General features: G+C 49.6%; 1 protein-coding gene across 2 annotated transcripts in view; it reads left to right on the forward strand.

The window, feature by feature from the left end:
- Nucleotides 1-27,259, forward strand: part of LOC121555406 (periostin) — a 103,885-nt gene that overhangs the window by 24,730 nt on the left and 51,896 nt on the right. For both annotated transcript variants that reach the window (XM_041869235.2, XM_041869236.2), the window contains exons 3-7: nucleotides 11,905-11,969; nucleotides 12,871-13,028; nucleotides 13,959-14,123; nucleotides 17,407-17,553; nucleotides 17,862-18,003. In XM_041869235.2, coding sequence (XP_041725169.2) covers nucleotides 11,905-11,969; nucleotides 12,871-13,028; nucleotides 13,959-14,123; nucleotides 17,407-17,553; nucleotides 17,862-18,003 — 677 coding nt within the window. The remainder of the gene's footprint in view (nucleotides 1-11,904; nucleotides 11,970-12,870; nucleotides 13,029-13,958; nucleotides 14,124-17,406; nucleotides 17,554-17,861; nucleotides 18,004-27,259) is intronic.

Genomic DNA, 27,259 nt, shown 5'->3' on the forward strand with positions numbered 1-27,259 from the left:
ATCTGCTCCTGGGATTCTGTTCATAAACACAAACAGACCCAACAAATAACGAAACAGGGAGAACACTTCTCAAGTACCTGTACATAGGTCTCCGATCAGACACTGAGTAGTACTGCTGGACATAGAGAAACTAGCAGAGAAAACTGAGCAAGGGAACACAGGGAAGTGAGGGCATAAATACACAGGTGAACAGATAGACACAGCCGTTCACCTCAGAGCCCCCGAGCGGAGGCGATTGGGTCCAAAATGTCCTGTTCACCCATAACCCTTCCAGTCCACCAGAAATTGGAGACCCCTCCCCACCCGCCGGCACTCCAGGATCCAGTAAAAGCCGGCTGCCCTCCGATGAGGCGCAGCGAGGAGGGGGAGCCAGGGGACAGGTGGCGACGGGCTTGAGTAGGGACACATGGAATGTGGGATGCACCCGCATGGTGGGGGGAAGTTGCAGGCGGTAGGCCACTGGGTTGACCCGCCGGACCACTCTGAATGGCCCGATGAACCGGGGGGACAGCTTCCTGGACTCCACGCGGAGGGGAAGAGAGCCACACCCTCTGTCCCGGGCAAAAGACAGGGGCCGGGCGATGCCTGTGGTTGGCCTGATGTTGAGACCTGACGATGCCCGCTTAATTGCCGCCCGTACCTGCCTCCAGGTGCAGCGACAGCGACTGATTTGGGCCTGGACCGACAGGACCGCCACCTCCTCCTCTTGCTCAGCGGGAATAGGGGTGGTTGGTACACGTATTGGCACTGGAAGGGGGACAGGCCAGTGGAAGAGCAGAGAAGGGTATTGTGGGCGTACTCCACCCATGCCAGTTGCTGACTCCACATAGCTGTGTTGCTGGCACCCCTCCAGATCCTGGTTGACGCGCTCCGTCTGCCCGTTCGACTGGAGATGGTAGCTGGAAGACAAGCTGACGGAGGCGCCGAGGCAGGTGGCGAACGCCTTCCAGAATCTGGAGGCAAACTGAGGGCCCTGATCCGACACCACATCTTGGGGAAGGCCATGGACCGGAAAACGTGCTGCACCACCAACTTAGCTGTCTCCCGGGCCTACGGGAGTTTGGGAAGGGGAATGAAGTGGTCAGCTTTCGAGAACCAGTCCACAACAACCAGGATGACTGTGTATCAATCAGAGGGGGGTAGGGCGGAAATGAAATCCAGCGAGATGTGGGACAAGGGGCGCTTGGGGATAGGCAGGGGTCAGAGCAGCCCTGCTGCGGGCTGACGTGAGCTCTTTGTGTGCGCGCACACCGGGCAAGCAGCCACGAAGGCGCGCGTATCCCCCTCAGCAGATGGCCACCAGAAACTCCTACGCAGGAAATCCAATGTCCTGGCGCCTATGGCTGGTGAGGTCGGGCAGTCTTGGGTACGTACATCCTCCCCGATGGGCCTCCGCCCGGATCGGGCTCCCGCCATAGCACTGCTCTGACCAGCCTATCGATTCCCCATGAAACTGGTGCAGCAATTAGGCCGTTGGGGACAATGGGGTCGTCCCTCTCCACCAGGTCCGAACTGCCGGGAGAGCGCGTCAGGCTTGGTATTCTTAGACCCCGGACGGTATGAGATGGTGAACCGGAACCTGGTGAAGAACAACGACCACCTGGCCTGGCGCAAGTTGAGCCTCTTGGCCCCCTGAATGTAGGCTAAGTTCTTGTGGTCAGTCCATACGACGAATGGATGGGCGGCCCCCTCTAGCCAATGCCTCCACTCCCCCAGGGCGAGCTTGACTGCTAGCAGCTCATGGTTCCCCACGTCGTAATTCCACTCCGCCGGGGACAGCCGATGGGAGAAAAACGTGCAGAGGTAAGTCTTACCGTCCGTGAGGAACTGCTGGGACAGGATTTCTCCCACTGCAACGTTTGAAGCATCCACCTCCACAATGAACGGCAGGGACGGATCAGGATGCCCAAGGACCGGGGTCGATGTAAAGCGACGCTTAAGCTTATCAAAAGCGTTCCCCACTTCTGGGGTCCAGGCGAAGGAGCGTACGCTCGTCTGGGTGAGCGCTGACAGGGGAGCGGCTAGGGAGCTAAAATTGAAAATAAATCGCCTATAAAGATTAGCGAACCCTAAAAACCGTTGTAGTTGCTTGAGGGATGAAGGCTGGGTCCCATCCGTAGGTCCCCCTTGGTGATGATGAACCCCAGGAAGGAGACTGTCTCTGTGTGGAACACACACTTTGCCGCCTTGACGTAGAGCTGGTGATGGAGAAGGCGTTGGAGGACCTGCCGGTGTTCACTCATGTCCTTCGAAAATATTAAGATGTCATCCAAATACACGAATATGCTGTAGCCGAGGATATTCTCCCTCATGGCCAGCGTCTCCGGCCGGGACAAGCCAGGGGACCAGCCAGGGGTGCCCAAGGATGAGGAGACACTCCGGAGAGTCCACAATGAAAAACTGGATATCCTCCCATAGCCCCCCCGCCAACTGGACACGCATGGGGACAGTGTGCCGGGTTTTGAAGCCTGATCCCAGCGGCCGGCTGTCCAGGCCCATGACCGGAACTGGCTCAGAGAGGGAGAGTAACGGAACGCTCCACCATTAGGTTTCCTGCGGCCCCCAGAATCCAACAGTGCATGCGCCCGACGCGCAGCGCAGGCCCACTGAACCCTGATGGGGAAAAAAATCCGGGAGTCTCTGTAGTTGGGGTTTCGGTTCCTTCTGATACTAGCGAGCCCTCCTCTTTCCCGGCTTCTCCGGGCATGAGTCGCAGTGGTGACCTGCCTGGCCGCAGTACAGGCAACGTCCCTGGCACAGACGCCTCTGCCTCTCCATCCTGGACGCCGCACGCCGCCCCCAGCTGCATAGCCTCCTCCTGAGGTGTCTCCTCCCTGAATCAGCGGAAAAGCCTCCGGGTTGATAAGGGGACGCGGAGGCGCGCCTTGCGTCATCCCTCTCTCATGCGCCCTCTCACGACGCCGATTCTCTACCCGCACCGAGAGTTCGACGAGGCCGTCCAGATACAGGATTTAAAAAACTTGAGTGTCTCCACTGAACCTAGGTCCTAGAAGTTCTGCGCAGACTCAGGACAATTGAGCTTTGGAGAAATGCGCAGATTCAAAAAGGAGTCCGTAATTTGCTTTCTAATGAAAATGATCTTTTCATCGAAGAAGTTCATGAATTCATCAATGCTGAAGTGAAGGCCATCCTCTCTTGTTGAATGCTGCTTTTTTTTTGTTAGCTTTGCGACACTGATACGTACTGCTTGACATCAAGGAACTAGCAGAGAAAACTGAGCAAGAGAACACAGGGAAGTGAGGGCATAAATACACAAGTGAATCAGATAGACACAGGTGACACCAATAGGCAGATAATTAGTCCCGACTGTGAGTGAGGAGGTGCCTATGGTTGTCGGAAGGATGACACCTAGTGGGTCGCTCCGGAACTGCGACCCACTCCTGTAACATATCTCATTGTGGAGCTAGAGGAGTTAGAGCCCTGTCTATGTTGGTAGATAAGATGAGAGCACCCCTCCAGCTAGGATGGAGTCTGTCACTCCTCAGCAGGCCAGGCTTGGTCCTGTAACACCCCTCCAGCTAGGATGGAGTCCATCACTCCTCAGCAGGCCAGGCTTGGTCCTGTAGCACCCTTCCAGCAAGGATAGAGTCCATCACTCCTCAGCAGGCCAGGCTTGGTCCTGTTTGTGGGTGAGTCCCAGAAAGAGGGCCAATTACCTACAAATTCTATCTTTTGGGAGGGGCAGAAAACAGTTTTCAACCAGCTATTGAGTTGTGAGACTCTGCTGTAGAGCTCATCACTCCCCCTAACTGGGAGCGGGCCAGAGACAATTACTAGATGCCGACACATCTTTCTAGCTAATTTACACGCTGAAGCTATGTTGCTCTTGGTGACCTCTGACTGTTTCATCCTAACATCGTTGGTGCCGACGTGGATAACAATATCCCTATACTCTCTACACTCACCAGTTTTTGCCTCAGCCAGCATCATCTTCAGATTAGCCTTTACGTCGGTAGCCCTGCCTCCTGGTAAACAGTGTGTGATCGCTGGATGATTCTTTTTAAGTCTAATATTGCAGGTAATGGAGTCGCCAATGACTAGGGTTTTCAATTTGTCAGAGCTAATGGTGGGAGGCTTTGGAAGCTCAGACACCGTAACGGGTTGAGGAGAGACCTGAGAAGGCTCGGCCTCTGACTCCGACTCGTTGCTTAATGGGAAGAACCGGTTGAAAGTTTCTGTTGATTGAATGAGCAACACTGTTTGAGCATGCGACAGTATTTCTTTCCAGAAGTCTTGAGAAAATTGTCATGCTGTGGGGACTGTGCGGGGGGATTTACAGTTGAAGTCGGAAGTTTACATACACTTAGGTTGGAGTCATTAAACCTTGTTTTTCAACCACTCCACACATTTCTTGTTAACAAACTATAGTTTTGGCAAGTCGGTTAGGACATCTACTTTGTGCATGACACAAGTAATTTTTCCAACAATTGTTTACAGACAGATTATTTCACTTATAATTCACTGTATCACAATTCCAGTGGGACAGACATTTACATACACTAAGTTCACTGTGCCTTTAAACAGCTTGGGAAATTCCAGAAAATTATGTCATGACTTTAGAAGCTTCTGATAGGCTAATTGACATCATTTGAGTCAATTGGAGGTGTACCTGTGGATGTATTTCAAGGCCTACCTTCAAACTCAATGCCTCTTTGCTTGACACCATGGGAATATCAAAAGAAATCAGCCAAAACCTCAGAAAATAATTGTAGACCTCCACAAGTCTGGTTCATCCTTGGGAGCAATTTCTAAATGCCTGAAGGTACCACGTTCATCTGTACAAACAATAGTATGCAAGTATAAACACCATGGGACCACGCAGCCGTCATACCGCTCAGGAAGGAGACGCGTTCTGTCTCCTAGAGAGGAACGTACTTTGGTGCGAATAGTGCAAATCAATCCCAGAACAACAGCAAAGGACCTTGTGAAGATGCTGGAGGAAACAGGTACAAAAGTATCTATATCCACAATAAAATGAGTCCTATATCGACATAACCTGAAAGGCCGCTCAACAGGGAAGAAGCCACTGCTCCAAAACCGCCATAAAAAAGCCAGACTACGGTTTGCAACTGCACATGGGGACAAGATCTTACTTTTTTGAGAAATGTCCTCTGGTCTGATGAAACAAAAATAGAATTGTTTGGCCATAATGACCATCGTTATGTTTGGAGGAAAAAGGGGGTGCCTTGCAAGCTGAAGAACACCATCCCAGCCGTGAAGCACGGGGGTGGCAGCATCATGCTGTGGGGTGCTTTGCTGCAGGAGGGACTGGTGCACTTCACAAAATAGATGGCATCATGAGGAAGGAAAATGATGTGGATATATTGAAGCAACATCTCAAGACATCAGTCAGGAAGTTAAAAGCTTGGTCGCAAATGGGTCATCCAAATGGACAATGACCCCAAGCATACTTCCAAAGCTGTGGCAAACTGGCTTAAGGACAACAAAGTCAAGGTATTGGAGTGGCCATCACAAAGCCCTGACCTCAATCCTATAGAACATTTGTGGGCAGAACTGAAGAAGCGTGTGCGAGCAAGGAGGCCTACAAATCTGACTCAGTTACACCAGCTCTGTCAGGAGGAATGGGCCAAAATTCACCCAACTTATTGTGGAAGCTTGTGGAAGGCTACCCGAAATGTTTGACTCAAGTTAAACAATTCAAAGGCAATGCTACCAAATACTAATTTAGTGTATGTAAACTTCTGACTCACTGGTAATGTGATGAAAGAAATGAAAGCTTAAATAAATCATTCTCTCTACTATTATTCTGACATTTCACATTCTTAAAATAAAATGGTGATCCTAACTGGCCTAAAACAGGGAATTTTCACAAGGATTAAATGTTAGGAATTGTGAAAAACTGAGTTTAAATGTATTTGGCTAAGGTGTATGTAAACTTCCGACTTCAACTGTATACTACCATCTGTACTTACTGGTGGCACAGACGCTGTTTCATCCTTTCCTACACTTACATTGCCCTTGCCTAACGATTGCATCTGAAGCTGGGCTTGCAACACGGCTATCCTCACCATAAGGCGATAGTTCTCCTGTATATTATGAGGACAGCGACTGCAATTAGATTGCATAGTGTTAATGTTACTACTTAGCTTCGGCTGGTGGAGGTCCTGTAGAACCATGTCCAGATAAAGCGTCCTGTAGAACCATGTCCAGATAAAGCATCCTGTAGAACCATGTCCAGATAAAGGGTCCTGTAGAACCATGTCCAGCAAAGGGTCCTGTAGAACCATGTCCAGCTAAGGGTCCTGTAGAACCATGTCCAGATAAAGCCTCCTGTAGAACCATGTCCAGATAAAGCCTCCTGTAGAACCATGTCCAGATAAAGCCTCCTGTAGAACCATGTCCAGATAAAGCCTCCTGTAGAACCATGTCCAGATAAAGCATCTGGGGGGGAAAAGTTGAATGAAAAAAGTCAAGCGAGGAAAAAACTAAGACATTGGTAAATACATTATTATACATTTTGGCAGATAACCAAGTAGCAACAAACAGCACAGCAGCACAGAGAAAAGTCTGGAAGATGAGGAAGGAAGATAAGGGAGGAAGATGAGGGAGGAAGATGAGGGAGGAAGATGAGGGAGGAAGATGAGGTTGGAAGATGAGGGAGGAAGATGTGGGAGGAAGATGAGGGAGGAAGATGAGGGAGGAAGATGAGGGAGGAAGGTGAGGTTGGATGTTGAGGGAAGAAGATGAGGGAGGAAGGTGAGGGAGGAAGATGAGGGAGGAAGATGAGGGAGGAAGATGAGGGAGGAAGATGAGGTTGGAAGATGAGGTTTGAAGATGAGGGAGGAAGATGAGGGAGGAAGGTTAGGTTGGAAGATGAGGGAGGAAGATGAGGGAGGAAGGTGAGGGAGGAAGATGAGGGAGGAAGATGAGGGAGGAAGATGAGGGAGGAAGATGAGGGAGGAAGGTGAGGTTGGAAGATGAGGGAGGAAGATGAGGGAGGAAGATGAGGGAGGAAGATGAGGGAGGAAGATGAGGGAGGAAGATGAGGGAGGAAGATGAGGGAGGAAGATGAGGTTGGAAGATGAGGTTGGAAGATGAGGGAGGAAAATGAGGGAGGAAGATGAGGTTGGAAGATGAGGTTGGAAGATGAGGAAGGAAGATGAGGGAGGAAGATGAGGGAGGAAGATGAGGGAGGAAGGTGAGGGAGGAAGATGAGGGAGGAAGATGAGGGAGGAAGATGAGGGAGGAAGATGAGGGAGGAAGGTGAGGTTGGAAGATGAGGGAGGAAGATGAGGGAGGAAGATGAGGGAGGAAGATGAGGGAGGAAGATGAGGGAGGAAGATGAGGAAGGAAGATGAGGTTGGAAGATGAGGTTGGAAGATGAGGGAGGAAGATGAGGGAGGAAGATGAGGTTGGAAGATGAGGGAGGAAGATGTGGGAGGAAGATGAGGGAGGAAGATGAGGGAGGAAGATGAGGGAGGAAGATGAGGGAGGAAGGTGAGGTTGGATGTTGAGGGAAGAAGATGAGGGAGGAAGGTGAGGGAGGAAGATGAGGGAGGAAGATGAGGGAGGAAGATGAGGGAGGAAGATGAGGTTGGAAGATGAGGGAGGAAGATGAGGGAGGAAGATGAGGGAGGAAGATGAGGGAGGAAGATGAGGTTGGAAGATGAGGGAGGAAGTTGAGGGAGGAAGATGAGGTTGGAAAATGAGGTTGGAAGGTGAGGGAGGAAGTTGAGGGAGGAAGATGAGGGAGGAAGGTGAGGGAGGAAGATGAGGGAGGAAGATGAGGGAGGAAGATGAGGTTGGAAGATGAGGTTGGAAGATGAGGGAGGAAGATGAGGGAGGAAGGTGAGGTTGGATGTTGAGGGAAGAAGATGAGGGAGGAAGATGAGGGAGGAAGATGAGGGAGGAAGATGAGGGAGGAAGATGAGGTTGGAAGATGAGGGAGGAAGATGAGGGAGGAAGATGAGGGAGGAAGATGAGGGAGGAAGATGAGGTTGGAAGATGAGGGAGGAAGATGTGGGAGGAAGATGAGGGAGGAAGATGAGGGAGGAAGATGAGGTTGGAAGATGAGGTTGGAAGATGAGGTTGGAAGATGAGGGAGGAAGATGAGGGAGGAAGATGAGGGAGGAAGATGAGGGAGGAAGATGAGGTTGGAAGATGAGGGAGGAAGATGAGGGAGGAAGATGAGGGAGGAAGATGAGGGAGGAAGATGAGGTTGGAAGATGAGGGAGGAAGATGTGGGAGGAAGATGAGGTTGGAAGATGAGGGATTAAGATGAGGGAGGAAGATGAGGGAGGAAGATAAGGGAGGAAGTTGAGGGAGGAAGATGAGGGAGGAAGATGAGGGAGGAAGATGAGGTTGGAAGATGAGGGAGGAAGATGAGGGAGGAAGATGAGGGAGGAAGGTGGGTGAGGAAGATGAGGGAGGAAGATGGGGGAGGAAGATGAGGGAGGAAGATGAGGGAGGAAGATGAGGTTGGAAGATGAGGGAGGAAGATGAGGGAGGAAGATGAGGGAGGAAGATGAAGTTGGAAGATGAGGGAGGAAGATGAGGGAGGAAGATGAGGGAGGAAGATGAGGTTGGAAGATGAGGGAGGAGAGATGAGGGAGGAAGATGAGGGAGGAGGATGAGGGAGGAAGATGAGGGAGGAGCACCTGATTATTCAGTATGTGTATGTATCCTTTTCCCACTAAATTACTCATTATGCTCCTTTTATTGGCTACATTTTTTTATATCCATAAACTAGATTACACTGTGTCCTTGTTAGTAATTTTCCATTCAATGGGTTATTCATTTTACATCCACTGGGTAGATGACAGTGTGTCCTTGTTATTCTGTAATAATAGTCAATTCTCTATTCAATGGTTCAATTGTTCTATTGGGAGTTCTTAAAGGGTAGTTTAGCACAACTCAAACACATGTAACATATGGATTTGCATTAGTATACACATCAAAAGTCCAAAGTTACACCTCACTATTTTTGGAGTTATTACATAAAAGTCAGGAAGCAGATGCGGAAGGTGAGTTTATAAGTCAGGAAGCAGGTGCGGAAGGTGAGTTTAGTAAGTCAGGAAGCAGGTGCGGAAGGTGAGTTTAATAAGTCAGGAAGCAGGTGCGGAAGGTGAGTTTAATAAGTCAGGAAGCAGGTGCGGAAGGTGAGTTTAATAAGTCAGGAAGCAGGTGCGGAAGGTGAGTTTAATAATGAACCGATAGAGATGAACAAACATGAGAAGCGACTGAACATGAAAGAAAACAATACTACCTACTGACTGAGGCTACTGAGGGCTATATGAAGGGAGAGTAATCAGGGTGATGATGAAGTCCAGGTGTGCGTAACGATGGGGAGCAGGTGTGCGTAATGTGGGTTGCCAGGTGTGTGTAATGTGGGTTGCCAGGTGTGTGTAATGTGGGTTGCCAAGTGTGCGTAATGTGGGTTGCCAGGTGTGCGCAATGATGCTTGCCAGGTGTGCGTAATGTGGGTTGCCAGGACCGGTTGTTAGTAGACCTGCGAAGTCGAGCACCGGAGGGAGGGAGCAGGAGTAGGCGTGACAACCAATAAAGGAATTCTTTTTTTGATGGGTGATATGTCATAAAGAGGACCCAGCCAGCCTATTCCCTACAATGTAAACTCCAACTGAAATATTTTCAAATGTATAACTTCAAATTAAACCAAATCATATGCACTCATGACTACTGGTTTCAATTACCTTTTTTTTAGGCAACTTCCAAGCAAATACTTCATGAATTTACTCATACAAATCAGCTTGCAAGGTTGCTAGCCAACTAGCTTGTGAACGTTAGGCCTACAGATCAAAAGGAAAGAGAGAGGGGAGATTTACAGATTGACGGGGCCCATCGGATAAGTAAAAGGGTGAAGGTTGAGTTAGCTACCAAAGCAAAAGCCAGGAAGAGAGGTGCCGGACTGCCGTGTTGAAGCATGGCCAAAGCCATATCGGAAGAGAGGTGCCGGACTGCCGTGTTGAAGCATGGCCAAAGCCATATCGGAAGAGAGGTGCCGGACTGCCGTGTTGAAGCATGGCCAAAGCCATATCGGAAGAGAGGTGTCGTACTGCCGTTTTGAAGCATGGCCAAAGCCATATCGGAAGAGAGCTGGGCTATCTTGGCTGCCATGAACTGTAGTGCCCTCAGAAAGTATTCACACCCCTTGACTTTTTCCAAATTGTGTTGTGTTACAAAGTGGGATTAAAATGGATTTTATTATAATTTTTTTGTCAACGATCTACACAAAATACTAACGTCAAAGTGGAAAAACAATTCTAACATTTGTCAAAACAAATATGAAAAATAAAACACTAATATATCTTGATTAGATAAGTATTCAACCCCCTGAGTCAGCAAATACAGCTGTGAGTCTTTCTGGGTAAGTCTCTAAGAACTTTGCACAACTAGATTGTACAATATTTGCACATTATTTTTTTCACGATTCTTCAAGCTCTGTCAAGTTGGTTGTTGATTAGACAGCCATTTATAAGTCTTGCCATAGATTATCAAGATGATTTAAGACAAAAATGTAACTAGGCCACTCAAGAACATTCAGTGTTATCTTGGCAAGCAATGCCAGTGTATATTTGGCCTTGCGTTTTAGGTTATTGTCCTGCTGAAAGGTGAATTTGTCTCACAGTGTTTGTTGGAAAGCAGACTGAACCAAGTTTTCCGCTAGGATTTTGGCTGTGCTCAGCTATATTCAGTTTATTTTTATCGTAAGTAACGATGACAAGCATACCCATAACATCATGCAGCAACCACCATGCTTCAAAATAGGAAGAGTGGTACTCAGTGATGTGTTGTGTTGGATTTGCCACAAAAATAAAACTTTGTATTCAGGACATAAAGTTAATTTATTTGTCACATTTTTTGCAGTTTTACTTTAGCGCCTCATTGTAAACAGGATGCATGTTTTGGAATATTTTTATTCTGTACAGGCTTCCTTCTTTTCACTCAATGTCAATTAGGTTAGCATTGTGGAGTAACTACAATGTTGTTGATCCATCCTCAGTTGTCCTAACGGGGTGGTTCTCTTACTGTTGTGTCCTGTCTTGTCCTAACAGGGTGGTTCTCTTACTGTTGTGTCCTGTCTTGTCCTAACAGGGTGGTTCTCTTACTGTTGTGTCCTGTCTTGTCCTAACAGGGTGGTTCTCTTACTGTTGTGTCCTGTCTTGTCCTAACAGGGTGGTTCTCTTACTGTTGTGTCCTGTCTTGTCCTAACAGGGTGGTTCTCTTACTGTTGTGTCCTGTCTTGTCCTAACAGGGTGGTTCTCTTACTGTTGTGTCCTGTCTTGTCCTAACAGGGTGGTTCTCTTACTGTTGTGTCCTGTCTTGTCCTAACAGGGTGGTTCTCTTACTGTTGTGTCCTGTCTTGTCCTAACAGGGTGGTTCTCTTACTGTTGTGTCCTGTCTTGTCCTAACAGGGTGGTTCTCTTACTGTTGTGTCCTGTCTTGTCCTAACAGGGTGGTTCTCTGATTGTTGTGTCCTGTCTTGTCCTAACAGGGTGGTTCTTTCTCTTACTGTTGTGTCCTGTCTTGTCCTAACAGGGTGGTTCTCTAATTGCTGTGTCCTGTCTTGTCCTAACAGGGTGGTTCTCTTACTGTTGTGTCCTGTCTTGTCCTAACAGGCTGGTTCTCTAATTGTTGTGTCCTGTCTTGTCCTAACAGGGTGGTTCTCTTACTGTTGTGTCCTGTCTTGTCCTAACAGGGTGGTTCTCTAATTGTTGTGTCCTGTCTTGTCCTAACAGGGTGGTTCTCTGATTGTTGTGTCCTGTCTTGACCTAACAGGGTGGTTCTTTCTCTTACTGTTGTGTCCTGTCTTGTCCTAACAGGGTGGTTCTCTAATTGTTGTGTCCTGTCTTGTCCTAGCAGGGTGGTTCTTTCTCTGATTGTTATGTCTTGTCTTTTCTCCAGGGTGGTTGTCTATGAGTGCTGTCCAGGCTACATGAAGCTGGAAGGCATGCAAGGATGTCCTGCAGGTCTGTGTATACTAGGGTAGTCCACATCACCAGTCATACAACCTCCGAGATGAGGCTTCATAGGATTTCACGCTGTAACCACCCTATAGCTCCTCCCTCTCCCCATATAGCTCCTCCCTCTCCCCCTATAGCCCCTCCCCCTCCCCATATAGCCCCTCCCTCTCCCATATAGCTCCTCCCTCTCCCCATATAGCCCCTCCCTCTCCCCTATAGCCCCCCCTCCCCATCTAGCTCCTCCCTCTCCCCCATATAGCTCCTCCCTCTCCCCATATAGCCCCTCCCTCTCCCCTTATAGCTCCTCCCTCTAATTTAGAACATTTTGATCCATGCTAAGAATTAACCTACTGCCATGGTGGTCTGACTGTTATCTCCTCCCTCCCTCTCTTCCTACAGTGGCTCCCATAGCTTTTTACATTACATTTTAGTCATTTAGCAGACATTCTTATCCAGAGGAACTTACAGTAATGAGTGCATACATTTTCAGACATTTCTGTACTGGTCCACCGTGGGAATCGAACCCACCACCCTGGCTTTGTAAGCACCAAGCTCTACCAACTGAGCAACACAGGACCAATGTGTATGGCACATTGGGCCTGGTGAAGGCTAGGACAACCCAGGACTAACTGTCAGCCTATAAGCCTCTCTCTCTCTCTCTCTCTCTCACTGTCTCTCTCTCTCTCTCTCTCTCTCTCTCTCTCTCTCTCTCTCTCTCTCTCTCTCTCTCTCTCTCTCTCTCTCTCTCTCTCTCTCTCTCTCTGTCTCTGTCTCTCTCTCTCTCTCTCTCTCTCTCTCTCTCTCTCTCTCTCTCTCTCTCTCTCTGCTCTCTCTCTCTCTCTCTCTCTCTCTCTGTCTCTCTGTCTCTCTGTCTCTGTCTCTCGCTCTGTCTCTGTCTCTCCTACAGTGGCTCCTATAGACCATGTGTATGGCACATTGGGCCAGGTGAAGGCTAGGACAACCCAGGAGTACTCTGACCTCTCTAAGCTGAGGGAGGAGATCGAAGGGAAGGGATCGTTCACTATGTTTGCCCCTAGCAACAAAGCCTGGGACTTGCTGGACCCTGTAAGTAGACATAACTATAGTTAGTCATTCTGTCAATCAGTCAGTTAGTTAAATAGTCAGTCAGTCAATCAGTTAGTTAATCAGTCAGTCAGTTAGTTAGTTAGTTAGTTAGTCAGTCAGTCAGTCAGTCAGTCAGTCAGTCAGTCAGTTAGTTAAATAGTCAGTCAGTTAGTTAATCAGTCAGTTAGTTAGTTAATCAGTCAGTCAGTCAGTCAGTCAGTTAGTTAATCAGTCAGTCAGTCAGATAATCAATCAGTCAGTCAGTTAGTTAATCAATCAGTCAGTCAGTCAGTTAGTTAATCAGTCAGTCAGTCAGTCAGTTAGTTAATCAATCAATCAATCAGTCAGTCAGTCAGTTAGTTAATCAGTCAGTCAGTCAGTTAGTTAATCAGTCAGTCAGTTAAGCCTTGTTCACAATGGTGCTCAAATCCAATTTTTTCCCATATCCGATTCGAAACAGTCTGAACACATGGAATCGGACATTTCGAACCACATTTCAAACCACATTCATAGATTCCAGAGTCAATAATCCAGAGGCAGCATTGGTCACAGGAAACGAGGGGGAAGAGTCAACAATAAGACAGGGATCAGAGGAAGGCTCCAGGCAGATGGAAATGATTCTCCATATGACATTGAGAAATAGTGCATTGGTGGTAGTTTAAAATATATCTGGAAATAAGTTAATAAATATGTAGTTCTAGGTAACCAAGATGGTGACTACAACTAAGTTACTAAGTCTATGACAACACTTTGTTGTTACTTTAGTGAGTAAAAACGGATGCTTCCTGCCCTTTAAGGCCTGCAGTGTGAAAAAAGCGTTAGTCTATCAGTCAATCAATCAATCAGTCAGTCAGCTCAGTTCTGTTCTGTTCAGACAGATAGATCTCTGCTTCCTCTCTCTAACTCTTCCTTCTTCCTATCCATCCCCAGGAGGTGCGTGGTGCCTTGGTGAGCAACGTGAACATCGAGCTGTACAACGCCCTGCACTATCACATGGTCAACCATCGCATGCTAACAAAAGACCTGAAGAACGACATGTCCATCACCTCCATGTACAACAACCTAGGACTCTACATCAACCACTACTCCAACGGGGTATGTATTCAACCGCTAGCCCCTAGACTTAACCCCTAGCCCCTAGACGTAACCGCTAGCCCCTAGACTTAACCGCTAGCCCCTAGACTTAACCGCTAGCCCCTAGACTTAACCCCTAGCCCCTAGACTTAACCCCTAGCCCCTAGACTTAACCACTAGCCCCTAGACTTAACCGCTAGCCCCTAGACTTAACCGCTAGCCCCTAGACTTAACCGCTAGCCCCTAGACTTAACCCCTAGCCCCTAGACTTAACCGCTAGCCCCTGGACTTAACCCCTAGCCCCTAGACTTAACCCCTAGCCCCTAGACTTAACCGCTAGCCCCTACCCCTGGAACCCTAGTCCCCTAGCCCCAACCCCTAGCTAGAACCTACTCCTAGACCCTACCTTTAGACAACTAGCCCCCTAGCCCCAACCCCTAGCTAGAACCTACTCCTAGACCCTACCTTTAGACAACTAGTCCCCTAGCTCCAACCCCTAGCTAGCCCCTACCCCTAGCCCCCTAGCCCCAACCCCTAGCTAGCCCCTACCCCTAGCCCCCTAGCCCCAACCCCTAGCTAGCCCCTACTCCTAGCCCCCTAGCCCCAACCCCCTAGCTAGCCCCTACCCCTAGCCCCCTAGCCCCAACCCCTAGCTAGCCCCTACCCCTAGCCCCCTAGCCCAACCCCTAGCTAGCCCCTACCCCTAGCCCCCTAGCCCCAACCCCTAGCTAGCCCCTACCCCTAGTCCCCTAGCCCCAACCCCTAGCTAGTCCCTACCCTTAGCCCAACTAGAACTCATCTCCAGGAACAGGGTTGGGCAGTGCTGCCCTAGACCCTAGACCCCAAAATGTCTATCACCTCCATGTACATCAACCTTGGAATCAACGGGATACGTGCCTGTCTGGTCCATAATTAAACCCTAGCCCCTAGACTTCTAATGGGATATGTGCCTGTCTGGTCCATAATTAAACCCTAGCCCCTAGACTTCTAATGGGATATGTGCCTGTCTGGTCCATAATTAAACCCTAGCCCCTAGACTTCTAATGGGATATGTGCCTGTCTGGTCCATAATTAAACCCTAGCCCCTAGACTTCTAATGGGATATGTGCCTGTCTGGTCCAAAATTAAACCCTAGCCCCTAGACTTCTAACGGGTTATGTGCCTGTCTGGTCCATAATTAAATGCCAGCCCTTAGACTTCTCTCATAGACCCCATCAGTAAATGAGAATGTGTTCTCAGTCAAAATAAATATATCAGACCATACAAGATTGAATAGTGTAAACAATATGGTAGAAACTCCATCTGGCTTAATCTACAGTATGTAGATGTTCAATGTACCTCTTCTAAAAACCAAGTATTCGATACACTGCCGATTTTGGAGGTTTTCCTACTTACAAAGCATGTAGAGGTCTGTAATTTTTTATCATAGGTACACTTCAACTGTGAGAGACGGAATCTAAAACAAAAATCCAGAAAATCACATTGTATGATTTTTAAGTGATTAATTTGCATTGACATAAGTATTTGATCACCTACCAACCAGTAAGAATTCTCTCACAGACCTGTTAGTTTTTCTTTAAGAAGCCCTGCTGTTCTCCACTCATTACCTGTATTAACTGCACCTGTTTGAACTCGTTACCTGTATAAAAGACACCTGTCCACACACTCAATCAAACAGATTCCAACCTCTCCACAATGGCCAAGACCAGAGAGCTGTGTAAGGACATTGTAGAATTGTAGACCTGCACAAGGCTGGGATGGGCTACAGGACAATATGCAAGCAGCTTGGTGAGAAGGCAACAACTGTTGGCGCAATTATTAGAAAATGGAAGAAGTTCAAGATGACGGTCAATCACCCTCGGTCTGGGGCTCCATGCAAGATCTCACCTCGTGGGGCATCAATGATCATGAGGAAGGTGAGGGATCAGCCCAGAACTACATGGCAGGACCTGGTCAATGACCTGAAGAGAGCTGGGACCACAGTCTCAAAGAAAACCATTAGTAACAAACTACGCCGTCATGGATTTAAATCCTGCAGCACACGCAAGGTCCCCCTGCTCAAGCCAGCGCATGTCCAGGCCCGTCTGAAGTTTGCCAATGACCATCTGGATGATCCAGAGGAGGAATGGGAGAAGGTCATGTGGTCTGATGAGACAAAAATAGAGCTTTTTGGTCTAAACTCCACTCGCCGTGTTTGGAGGAAGAAGAAGGATGAGTACAACCCCAAGAACACCATCCCAACCGTGAAGCATGGAGGTGGAAACATCATTCTTTGGGGATGCTTTTCTGCAAAGGGGACAGGACGACTGCACCGTAATGAGGGGGAGGATGGATGGGGCCATGTATCGCGAGATCTTGGCCAACAACCTCCTTCCCTCAGTAAGAGCATTGAAGATGGGTCGTGGCTGGGTCTTCCAGCATGACAACGACCCGAAACACACAGCCAGGGCAACTAAGGAGTGGCTCCGTAAGAAGCATCTCAAGGTCCTGGAGTGGCCTAGCCAGTCTCCAGACCTGAACCCAATAGAAAATCTTTGGAGGGAGCTGAAAGTCCGTATTGCCCAGCGACAGCCCCGAAACCTGAAGGATCTGGAGAAGGTCTGTATGGAGGAGTGGGCCAAAATCCCTGCTTTAGTGTGTGCAAACCTGGTCAAGACCTACAGGAAACGTATGATCTCTGTAATTGCAAACAAAGGTTTCTGTACCAAATACTAAGTTCTGCTTTTCTGATGTATCAAATACTTATGTCATGCAATAAAATGCAAATTAATTACTTAAAAATCATACAATGTGATTTTCTGGATTTTTGTTTTAGATTCCATACAGACCTCTACATTCTTTGTAAGTAGGAAAACCTGCAAAATCAGCAGTGTATCAAATACTTGTTCTCCCCACTGTATATATATACAGTACCAGTCAAAAGTTTGGAAAGCTGTCATCAAGGTAAAGGGTGGCTACTTTGAAGAATCTCAAATATAATATATATTTTGATTTGTTTAACACTTTTTTGGTTACTACATGATTCCATATGTGTTATTTCATAGTTTTAATGTCTTCACTATTATTCTACAATGTAGAAAATAGTAAAAATAAAGAAAAACCCTTGAATGAGTAGGTGTGTCCAAATTTTGACTGGTACTGTATATATTTTTGCAATTCGTATGATATGTTATGAACCCAATTCGCAACATATCATACAAACTTGGTGTGCTTAAGATCCTGGAGTGCATTTTTAAGTGGACAAAAAAAGGATTCTATTCACTTAAACCAATCGATAAATTAACCAATCGCTCTCCCTTTGTAGATCGTCACGGTGAACTGTGCCAGGATTATCCATGGTAACCAGGTGGCTACCAATGGAGTGGTTCATGTCATCGACCGTGTCATCACTGCCGTGGGCAACACCATCCAGGATGCCATGGAAGTTGATGATGACCTCTCCTCCTTCAGCGTACGTACCTGACTGTAAACTGACTATCACCATTATATCCCCGTAACGGTGAATCATTCAGCATAAGTACCTGACACAATACGTGCTGTACTATAATGCCTCAGGTGTAATCTGTTCGTTCATGTACTTCTAGTACTTTCCTCTCTCTCCAGGCTGTTGTAGTAGTAGTAGTAGTAGTGGTAGTGGTAGTAGTAGTTACGGTAGTAGTGGTAGTAGTAGTTACGGTAGTAGTGGTAGTAGTAGTTACGGTAGTAGAAGGTAGTAGTATGTATTAATCTATAGTACTAACCCTGCTATCCTCTCTCCAGGCTGTAGCTTTGGCCTCAGGAGTGATGGACAAGCTGGGCCAGCCAGGTCACTTCACCCTGTTCGCTCCCACCAATGAGGCCTTCCAGAACCTTGATGCCGGCTTCGTGGAACGCGTAATGGGAGACAAGGCTGTCATCGCAGGTAACCAATCACTTATGGCCAGATAAAACAATAGCCAATCACCTATGGTTAGGTTACCAATTGCTAATCATCTATGGCCAGATTACCAATAACCAATCACCTATGGCCAGGTTACCAATAACTAATCACTTATGTTCTGTCTTTTATGGCGTGGTCAGTTGTAAGTAAGAATTTAAAATACATGTGACCAACAAACTGAACCTTGAACCTTGATAAACAATGAACCAATTACTGTACCTTTGGCCAAGTAACCAACCAATCTCATATCACTGTCACGATTCAGACAGACGACCAGAGGACCACAATTGCGTCACACCAGAAAGTTTATTAAACTTAAGGGAAAAGGGAAGTAGGGAGTGAATGAAGGCTCCAGGGGTAACAGGGATCCCGTCCAATGCGCTGGGTCTGTGCCCCCCCCAGTGGCAGCGATGCGTCCTATGAAGCCGGTGGTGGGTGGTCCAGAAGTCCTGGGGGGAGACACAGACACAACAGGGCGGAATGAAACCAGGCAGCAGTACAGTTCAAGGGAAATCCAAAATACGTAGTAGCAAGGCAGAAGGCTGGTCAGAGTTACCGGGATTGAAGAGTAGTCAGGAGTCGTAATGGCAGAAGCAGGTCTGGATCTCCTGAGGCAGAAGAGTATCCAAAAAACAGGCAGGTCCGGGGTCACAAAACCAGGGTGAGCCAGAAGCGCGAGCAAACAGGTTCCGGGTGTGAGCTTTGCAGACGATCTGACACCGGAGAGCTGAAAGACAGGGCCTTAAATACTGGGAGAGGTTAGTGGGTAATGCAGCGCAGCTGGCAGAGTAATTAGAGCCGAGCAGAGCAGGGACAGGTGGAGCTAGTTAGGCTGAGTAGAGAGAGGGAGGTGAGCAGAGTGGAAGATAGTGGAAACAAATTAAGGTGGTAACCCGGTGGAGTGAGAGGGCTCATGACAGAACCCCCCAAGGGACGGCCCCAGAAGTCCCAAGAGCAACACCACGCCGGGCGGGAGGAGGGGAGCCGGAGGAGGGCTAGAACTCCTCCGAACGGTCCGAGTGAACGTCCTCATCCTCGGAGGAAGCCGGAGGGCCGTGGTCGGGAGATGGGACAGGTCCCGAGACAGGATCAGGCACAGGACAGGAAGCCGAGCGGGCCGGACGGTTAGGGACCCCTCTGGGGCGGCCCCCTACGGATTGCAGGTTGATCCGGATGCCGTTGGTGGAAAGCGGTGATGAGAGTCCTATCCACAATCCGACTAGCTGGCACCCAGGTCCTTTCCTCAGGTCCATAGCCCTCCCAGTCAATGAGGTACTGGAGACCCCTACCCCTCCGTCTGGACCGAAGCAGGCGGCGGACGGTGTAAACCAGACCACCATCGACGAGCCGTGGAGGAGGAGGACCAGGCGCAGCAGGGACCAGCGGACTCTCATGGATGGGCTTAATCTTAGACACATGGAAAGTGGGGTGCACCCTCAGGGAATTAGGCAGTTGGAGCCGGACAGCAGTTGGGCTAATCACTCTTATGATAGGGAATGGGCCAATGAACCGAGGTGCCAGCTTCTGCGACTCCACCCTGAGTGGCAGGTTCTTCGATGACAACCACACCCTTTGACCAACATGGTAGGTGGGAGCAGGAATTCTCCGACGGTTGGCCCCGGTAGTGTAGCTGGCAACGGACCTGAGGAGTGTGGCTCGGGCTTGTGACCAGGTGCGGCGACATCGACGGGCCAAAAGCAAGTGCAGATGGGCAAGTAACCTCCTCCTCCTGGCTGGCAAATAGAGGAGGCTGGTATCCATAAACACATTGGAAAGGGGACATACCGATGGCAGAGCAGGTCAGAGAATTGTGTGCGTACTCCACCCATGTCAATTGCTGCGACCAGGAGTGGGGGTTGCGTGAAGTCATGCATCGCAGTGCCTTCTCGAGCTCCTGATTAGCCCGCTCTGACTGCCCATTGGATTGGGGATGGAATCCGGAAGTCAGACTGACTGTGGCTCCCAACAGGTGACAGAACTCCTTCCAAAAAGCGGAGGAGAATTGTGGACCACGGTCAGAAACAACATCCCTTGGCAGTCCGTGGATCCGGAAGACGTGTTCCAGGACCACCTGGGCGGTCTCCTTGGCGGTTGGGAGCTTGGGGAGGGGAATGAAGTGTGCCATCTTGCTGAAACGGTCAACGATGGTGAGAATGACGGTCATGCCACTTGAAAGGGGGCAGCCCCGTGACAAAGTCAAGGGCGATGTGAGACCAGGGACGTCTGGGCACAGGCAGGGGCTGCAGCAATCCGGCTGGGGGCTGGCAGGACGACTTGTGTTGGTTGCAGATGGGGCAGGCTTGGACGAATTCCCGTACATCCTTCCTCAGAGAGGGCCACCAGAACCTCTGGGCGAGCAGGTTGTAAGTGCGGGTGGAGCCAGGGTGACAAGCTAGGCGGGAGTCATGTCCCCACTGAATGACCTGGGACCTCAGGTCTTCGGGGACAAAAAGGCGGTCAGCTGGGCAAGTGCTGGGACCTGGCTGGTTACGGAGAGCCTCCAGCACCTGTTCCTCAACAGCCCAGGTCAGAGCTGCAACGATGCAGGGACTTGGCAGAATCGACACAGGGTCCTTGGAGGGGTGTCATCCTTCTGGAATTGACGGGAGAGGGCGTCTGGCTTGGTGTTGCGTGATCCAGGCCGGTATGACAGAGTGAAATTAAACCTGGTGAAGAACAGGGCCCAGCGGGACTGCCTGGAGTTCAACCGTTTGGCCGTGCGGATGTACTCCAAGTTCTTATGATCGGTCCAAACGAGAAATGGAATGGTGGACCCCTCCAGCCAGTGACGCCACTCCTCCAAGGCAAGCTTCACAGCCAGCAGCTCACGGTTCCCTATGTCGTAATTGCACTCAGAGGGGGACAACCGACGTGAGAAAAAGGCACAGGGATGGAGCTTCCTATCCTCCGCAGCCCACTGAGAAATCACAGCACCAACTCCCACATCCGAGGCGTCCACCTCCACAATGAATTGCCGGTCCACATCAGGCATCGGGAGGATGGGAGCGGAGGTGAACCTCACCTTGAGGGTACTGAAGGCTTTGTCGGCTGCTGGGGTCCAGGTGAAGGGTTGCTTGGTGCTGGTTAGAGCAGTGAGAGGGGCAGCAACGGTACTGTAGTTCCGGATAAACTTCCTATAGAAGTTAGCAAACCCCAGAAACTGTTGCAGCTTCTTTCTGTTCTCCGGAACTGGCCATGAAGTGACTGCTGATACTTTGGCAGGATCCATTTGGATACTTCCTTCTGCCACTATGTACCCCAGGAAGGCCACTGTCTTGACGTGAAACTCACATTTCTCTGCCTTGGCGTAGAGGGAATTCTCCAGAAGACGATGAAGGACTTGCTGGACATGGCGGGTGTGTTCAGACAGGTTTCTGGAGTAAATTAAGATGTCATCCAGGTAAACGAAGACAAACTTGTTTAACATGTCCCGCAGTACATCATTCACTAGAGCCTGGAACACAGCAGGAGCATTGGTGAGGCCAAAAGGCATAACCAGATACTCGTAGTGGCCTGTTGGTGTATTGAATGCGGTTTTCCATTCATCTCCCTCCCGGATCCGCACTAGGTGGTAAGCGTTTCTGAGATCCAACTTGGTAAAAACAGTGGCTCCCTGGAGCAACTCAAAAGCAGAGGTGAGCAGAGGCAGAGGGTAACGGTTCTTCACTGTGATGTCGTTGAGTCCCCTGTAGTCGATGCAGGGGCGAAGAGATCCGTCCTTCTTCCCCACAAAGAAGAAGCCAGCACCAGCAGGAGATGAAGATGAACGGATTAATCCTGCGGACAGAGAGCCATTGATGTAGTCCTCCATGGACCTTCTTTCAGGAGCAGACAACGAATAAAGACGACCCCTTGGAGGAGCTGTTCCAGGGAGGAGGTCGATGGCACAGTCGTACGGTCGGTGAGGGGGCAGAGATGTGGCTCTTGCTTTGTTAAACACCTCTCTGAGACCATGGTAGCATTCTGGGACATTGGAGAGGTCAGGAGCGGAGTTAGTAGGTACTGGCCGAGGGGGTAGTGCGGCAGCAAGCAGGCAGGTTCGGTGGCAGTCCTCTCCCCACTCCCTGATCACCCCCGGTCACCCAGTCGAGCTGAGGGTTGTGCCGGGCGGAGCCATGGGTAACCCAGGATGAGGGGTTGGCCTGGAGAGGGGAGCAGGTGAAACTGGATAGTTTCTTGATGGTTTCCGGACAGACCCATCGAGACCGGGGCCGTGACATGAGTGACCGATCCGAGTAAGTGTCCGTCCAGTGCCCGGGCAGGAATAGGAGGTGTCAAACGGAGGTTCTCCAGTCCCAGTTGGCGTGCCAGCTTGATGTCCATTATGTTGGCTTCGGCGCCAGAATCCACCAGAGCAGCCAGGGTGTGAGTTGAGTCAGAGAGGCGGAGGTGAACTTGCAGCAGGGGTTTGCGGTCGGAGGACTGGATGGTCATTGAACTCAACCGGACTCCCCCTACGCCCGGTGAGCTTCGGCCCTTTAAAGGGCAGGTTACCACACGATGTCCATCACCTCCACAATAGAGGCAGAGGTTTGAGGTGAAGCGGCGCTGGCGCTCTGCAGGAGTGAGGGAGGCTCGCCCAATCTCCATAGGCTCAGACTGATCAAGCTGACCTGGGTGAGTGGCAGTAGATGACAGGAGCCCAGTCGGATCTCTCCGAATGCCGGTAGTAGGTGGACCTTGGCGCCCCCTCTCACGACGACGGGTCTGTATCCTTCTGTCGATCCTGACAGTCAGTGCGATGGCTTCATCAAGAGTGGAAGGCAGTTCATGGGAGACCAACTCGTCCTTGATATAGTCAGCCAAACTATGGAAGAACGCGTCCACCAACGATGGTGTGTTCCAAGAACTTCGTCTAGCCAGGGTTCGGAAGTCGATGGAATGGTCTGCGACTGTACGTCTGCCTTGTCGAATACTGAACAGTTCACGAGACGCCTCTGCGGTGGGTGAATCCAGGTCAAACACCTTCAGCATCTCCTCAGCAAACAGGTCGAAGGTTGCACATGCGGGGGTTTGACGTTCGAACTCTGCTGTTCCCCAGAGTCGAGCTCGGCCCGTCAGGTGAGTGATGGCATACCCAACTTTAGCCCCCTCCGTGGCGAAGGTCCTTGGCTGCAAGGAGAACTGAAGTCGGCAGCTAGTCAGGAATGGCCGGACCTGGGTTGAATCGCCGTTGAACCGCTCGGGGTTTCCAATCTTGGGTTCGGAGCAGCGGCTGCAATGACCGGGGCAGGTAACTCGGGGGCTGGGCTGGTGGGCAGACTGGCTGGGGTAAGGTTGGTGAGGAGTTGAATGATCATGGCGAGTTGTTGTTGCTGCTGCTGGAACTGCTGCTCATGCTCATCGGTTTCCATGTCGGGAAAGTGTGCGCTGAGTCCATAATGGTCAGATCGTACTGTCACGATTCAGACAGACGACCAGAGGACCACAATTGCGTCACACCAGAAAGTTTATTAAACTTAAGGGAAAAGGGAAGTAGGGAGTGAATGAAGGCTCCAGGGGTAACAGGGATCCCGTCCAATGCGCTGGGTCTGTGCCCCCCCAGTGGCAGCGATGCGTCCCTATGAAGCCGGTGGTGGGTGGTCCAGAAGTCCTGGGGGGAGACACAGACACAACAGGGCGGAATGAAACCAGGCAGCAGTACAGTTCAAGGGAAATCCAAAATACGTAGTAGCAAGGCAGAAGGCTGGTCAGAGTTACCGGGATTGAAGAGTAGTCAGGAGTCGTAATGGCAGAAGCAGGTCTGGATCTCCTGAGGCAGAAGAGTATCCAAAAAAACAGGCAGGTCCGGGGTCACAAAACCAGGGTGAGCCAGAAGCGCGAGCAAACAGGTTCCGGGTGTGAGCTTTGCAGACGATCTGACACCGGAGAGCTGAAAGACAGGGCCTTAAATACTGGGAGAGGTTAGTGGGTAATGCAGCGCAGCTGGCAGAGTAATTAGAGCCGAGCAGAGCAGGGACAGGTGGAGCTAGTTAGGCTGAGTAGAGAGAGGGAGGTGAGCAGAGTGGAAGATAGTGGAAACAAATTAAGGTGGTAACCCGGTGGAGTGAGAGGGCTCATGACAATCACCTTTATCCCCACCTCAAGAGCCGCAGGGTCCCTCGGGACAGTGATGTCTCTTGGTTTTCAGTCTTGTGTTTTAAAACTGTTTGAGAAACACTGACCAAACCACCGGTCAAGCAGACCTCAGAGAGACAGAAGGACAGGAAAGGAAAACCGCCAGATGTGTTAATTTTTATCCCATGTATTCAGTGTTCAATCAGCCCCTTTCTCAAGCACATCCCCAAAGACACACCAGATCCCCAAAGACACACCAGATCCCCAAAGACACACCAGATCCCCAAAGACACACCACATCCCCAAAGACACACACCACATCCCCAAAGGCACACACCACATCCCCAAAGACACACCACATTCTCAAAGACACACACCACATCCACAAAGGCACACACCACATCCCCAAAGGCACACACCACATCCCCAAAGACACACACCACATCCCCAAAGGCACACACCACATCCCCAAAGACACACACCTCATCCCCAAAGACACACACCACATCCCCAAAGACACACACCACATCCCCAAAGACACACACCTCATCCCCAAAGACACACACCACATCCCCAAAGACACACACCACATCCCCAAAGACACACACCACATCCCCAAAGACACACACCTCATCCCCAAAGACACACCACATTCTCAAAGACACACCACATCCCCAAAGACACACCAGATCCCCAAAGACACACCAGATCCCCAAAGACACACCAAATCCCCAAAGACACACGCCACATCCCCAAAGACACACGCCACATCCCCAAAGACACACACCATCCCCAAAGGCACACACCACATCCCCAAAGGCACACATCACATCCCCAAAGGCACACACCACATTCTCAAAGGCACACACCACATTCTCAAAGACACACACCACATCCCCAAAGACACACACCACATCCCCAAAGACACACACCTCATCCCCAAAGGCACACACCACATCCCCAAAGACACACACCGCACCCCCAAAGACACACCACATCCCCAAAGACACACCAGATCCCCAAAGACACACCAGATCCCCAAAGACACACCAAATCCCCAAAGACACACGCCACATCCCCAAAGACACACGCCATATCCCCAAAGACACACCAGATCCCCAAAGACACACCAGATCCCCAAAGACACACCAAATCCCCAAAGACACACGCCACATCCCCAAAGACACACACCACATCCCCAAAGACACACACCACATCCCCAAAGACACACACCACATCCCCAAAGACACACACTGGACCCCCAAAGACACACACTGGACCCCCAAAGACACACACTGGACCCCCAAAGACACACACCACATCCCCAAAGACACACCACATCCCCAAAGACACACACCACATCCCCAAAGACACACACTGGACCCCCAAAGACACACACCACATCCCCAAAGACACACCACATCCCCAAAGACACACACCACATCCCCAAAGACAGACCGGGTCCCCAAAGACAGACCGGGTCCCCAAAGGCACACACAGGAGCACACATGCTCTCCCGATCACACGTAAAGCGGGAAACGCTTGTCTCCAATCCGTATTATTCGCAGTGTCTCCGGCTAGCCAGCACTAATGTTTAGCCTGCAGCGGCTTTGAGGTGTCCTTGTCCAAAGCAGATTGATGGATCACTACACACACACACAGACACACACACACACACACACACACACACACACACACAGACACACACAGGGCCTGTTAGGCTCCATGGTGAAGTCAGACGGACTGTTCATTCCTTGCTTACGTGAGGGGACTGAGCTTATCGGCCGCAGATCACAGCAGGGCCCCCCTTATGGACAAAACACAATTTTCACATGTGAAGTTAATTTGATAACATGTGTCAACATGTAAATCAATATGTGAAAGCATGAAAGTACACGTGAATACATGTGATCACATGTGAAGTGTTCCAAAAACACGTTTTCACATCATTTCACGTGACATTTAATGTGAATTTGTGTGTTTTTTCTGTAAGGGCCACAGTAATGTGATTATCAGGGGGGAAGGGATGTGGGTAGTAGCTGCTTTTCAGCCCCCCGAGGTAGACAGGCCCCATAGGGTTGAGGCTGTCTGGTTTGGGTTTGTGTGACAACCCCACAGTGACACACACACACACACACACATACAAACACACACACACACACACACACACACACACACACACACACACACACACACACACACACAAGCAAACACACACACACACACACACAAAGTCACACACATGCTCCCAGACAACAAACAACTCCAGGGCCCTTAGGGCTTGAGTCATCAGGCCACGGTCCTATTCTAATCTGATTCTAACCTGATTCTAATCTGGGTTGTTTGGTTGACCCAACTGCTGGGTTGCAGGCATTGGGTAACTTAGATGGGTTGTTTTCTTTAACACTAGAAAGACAGAGTGAGTCATTTTGACTCTAAATGTATTTAAAATTGAAATATCTCTGACATTTTTTAAGTCACCCCCCCCACTCCTTGACTTTTCCTAAATAAGTATATTTAACATACGTACAGTGGGGGAAAAAAAGTATTTAGTCAGCCACCAATTGTGCAAATTCTCCCACTTAAAAAGATGAGAGAGTCCTGTAATTTTCATCATAGGTACACGTCAACTATGACAGACAAAATGAGGAACAAAAATCCAGAAAATCACATTGTAGGATTTTTAATGAATTTATTTGCAAATTATAGTGGAAAATAAGTATTTGGTCAATAACAAAAGTTTTTCAATACTTTGTTATATACCCTTTGTTGGCAATGACACAGGTTAAACGTTTTCTGTAAGTCTTCACAAGGTTTTCACACACTGTTGCTGGTATTTTGACCCATTCCTCCATGCAGATATCCTCTAGAGCAGTGATGTATTGGGGCTGTCGCTGGGCAACACGGACTTTCAACTCCCTCCAAAGATTTTCTATGGGGTTGAGATCTGGAGACTGGCTAGGCCACTCCAGGACCTTGAAATGCTTCTTACGAAGCCACTCCTTCGTTGCCCGGGCGGTGTGTTTGGGATCATTGTCATGCTGAAAGACCCAGCCACGTTTCATCTTCAATGCCCTTGCTGATGGAAGGAGGTTTTCACTCAAAATCTCACGATACATGGCCCCATTCATTCTTTCCTTTACACGGATCAGTCGTCCTGGTCCCTTTGCAGAAAAACAGC

Source organism: Coregonus clupeaformis, unplaced genomic scaffold, assembly GCF_020615455.1.
Source record: "Coregonus clupeaformis isolate EN_2021a unplaced genomic scaffold, ASM2061545v1 scaf0076, whole genome shotgun sequence".
Taxonomy (NCBI): Eukaryota; Metazoa; Chordata; class Actinopteri; order Salmoniformes; family Salmonidae; genus Coregonus; species Coregonus clupeaformis.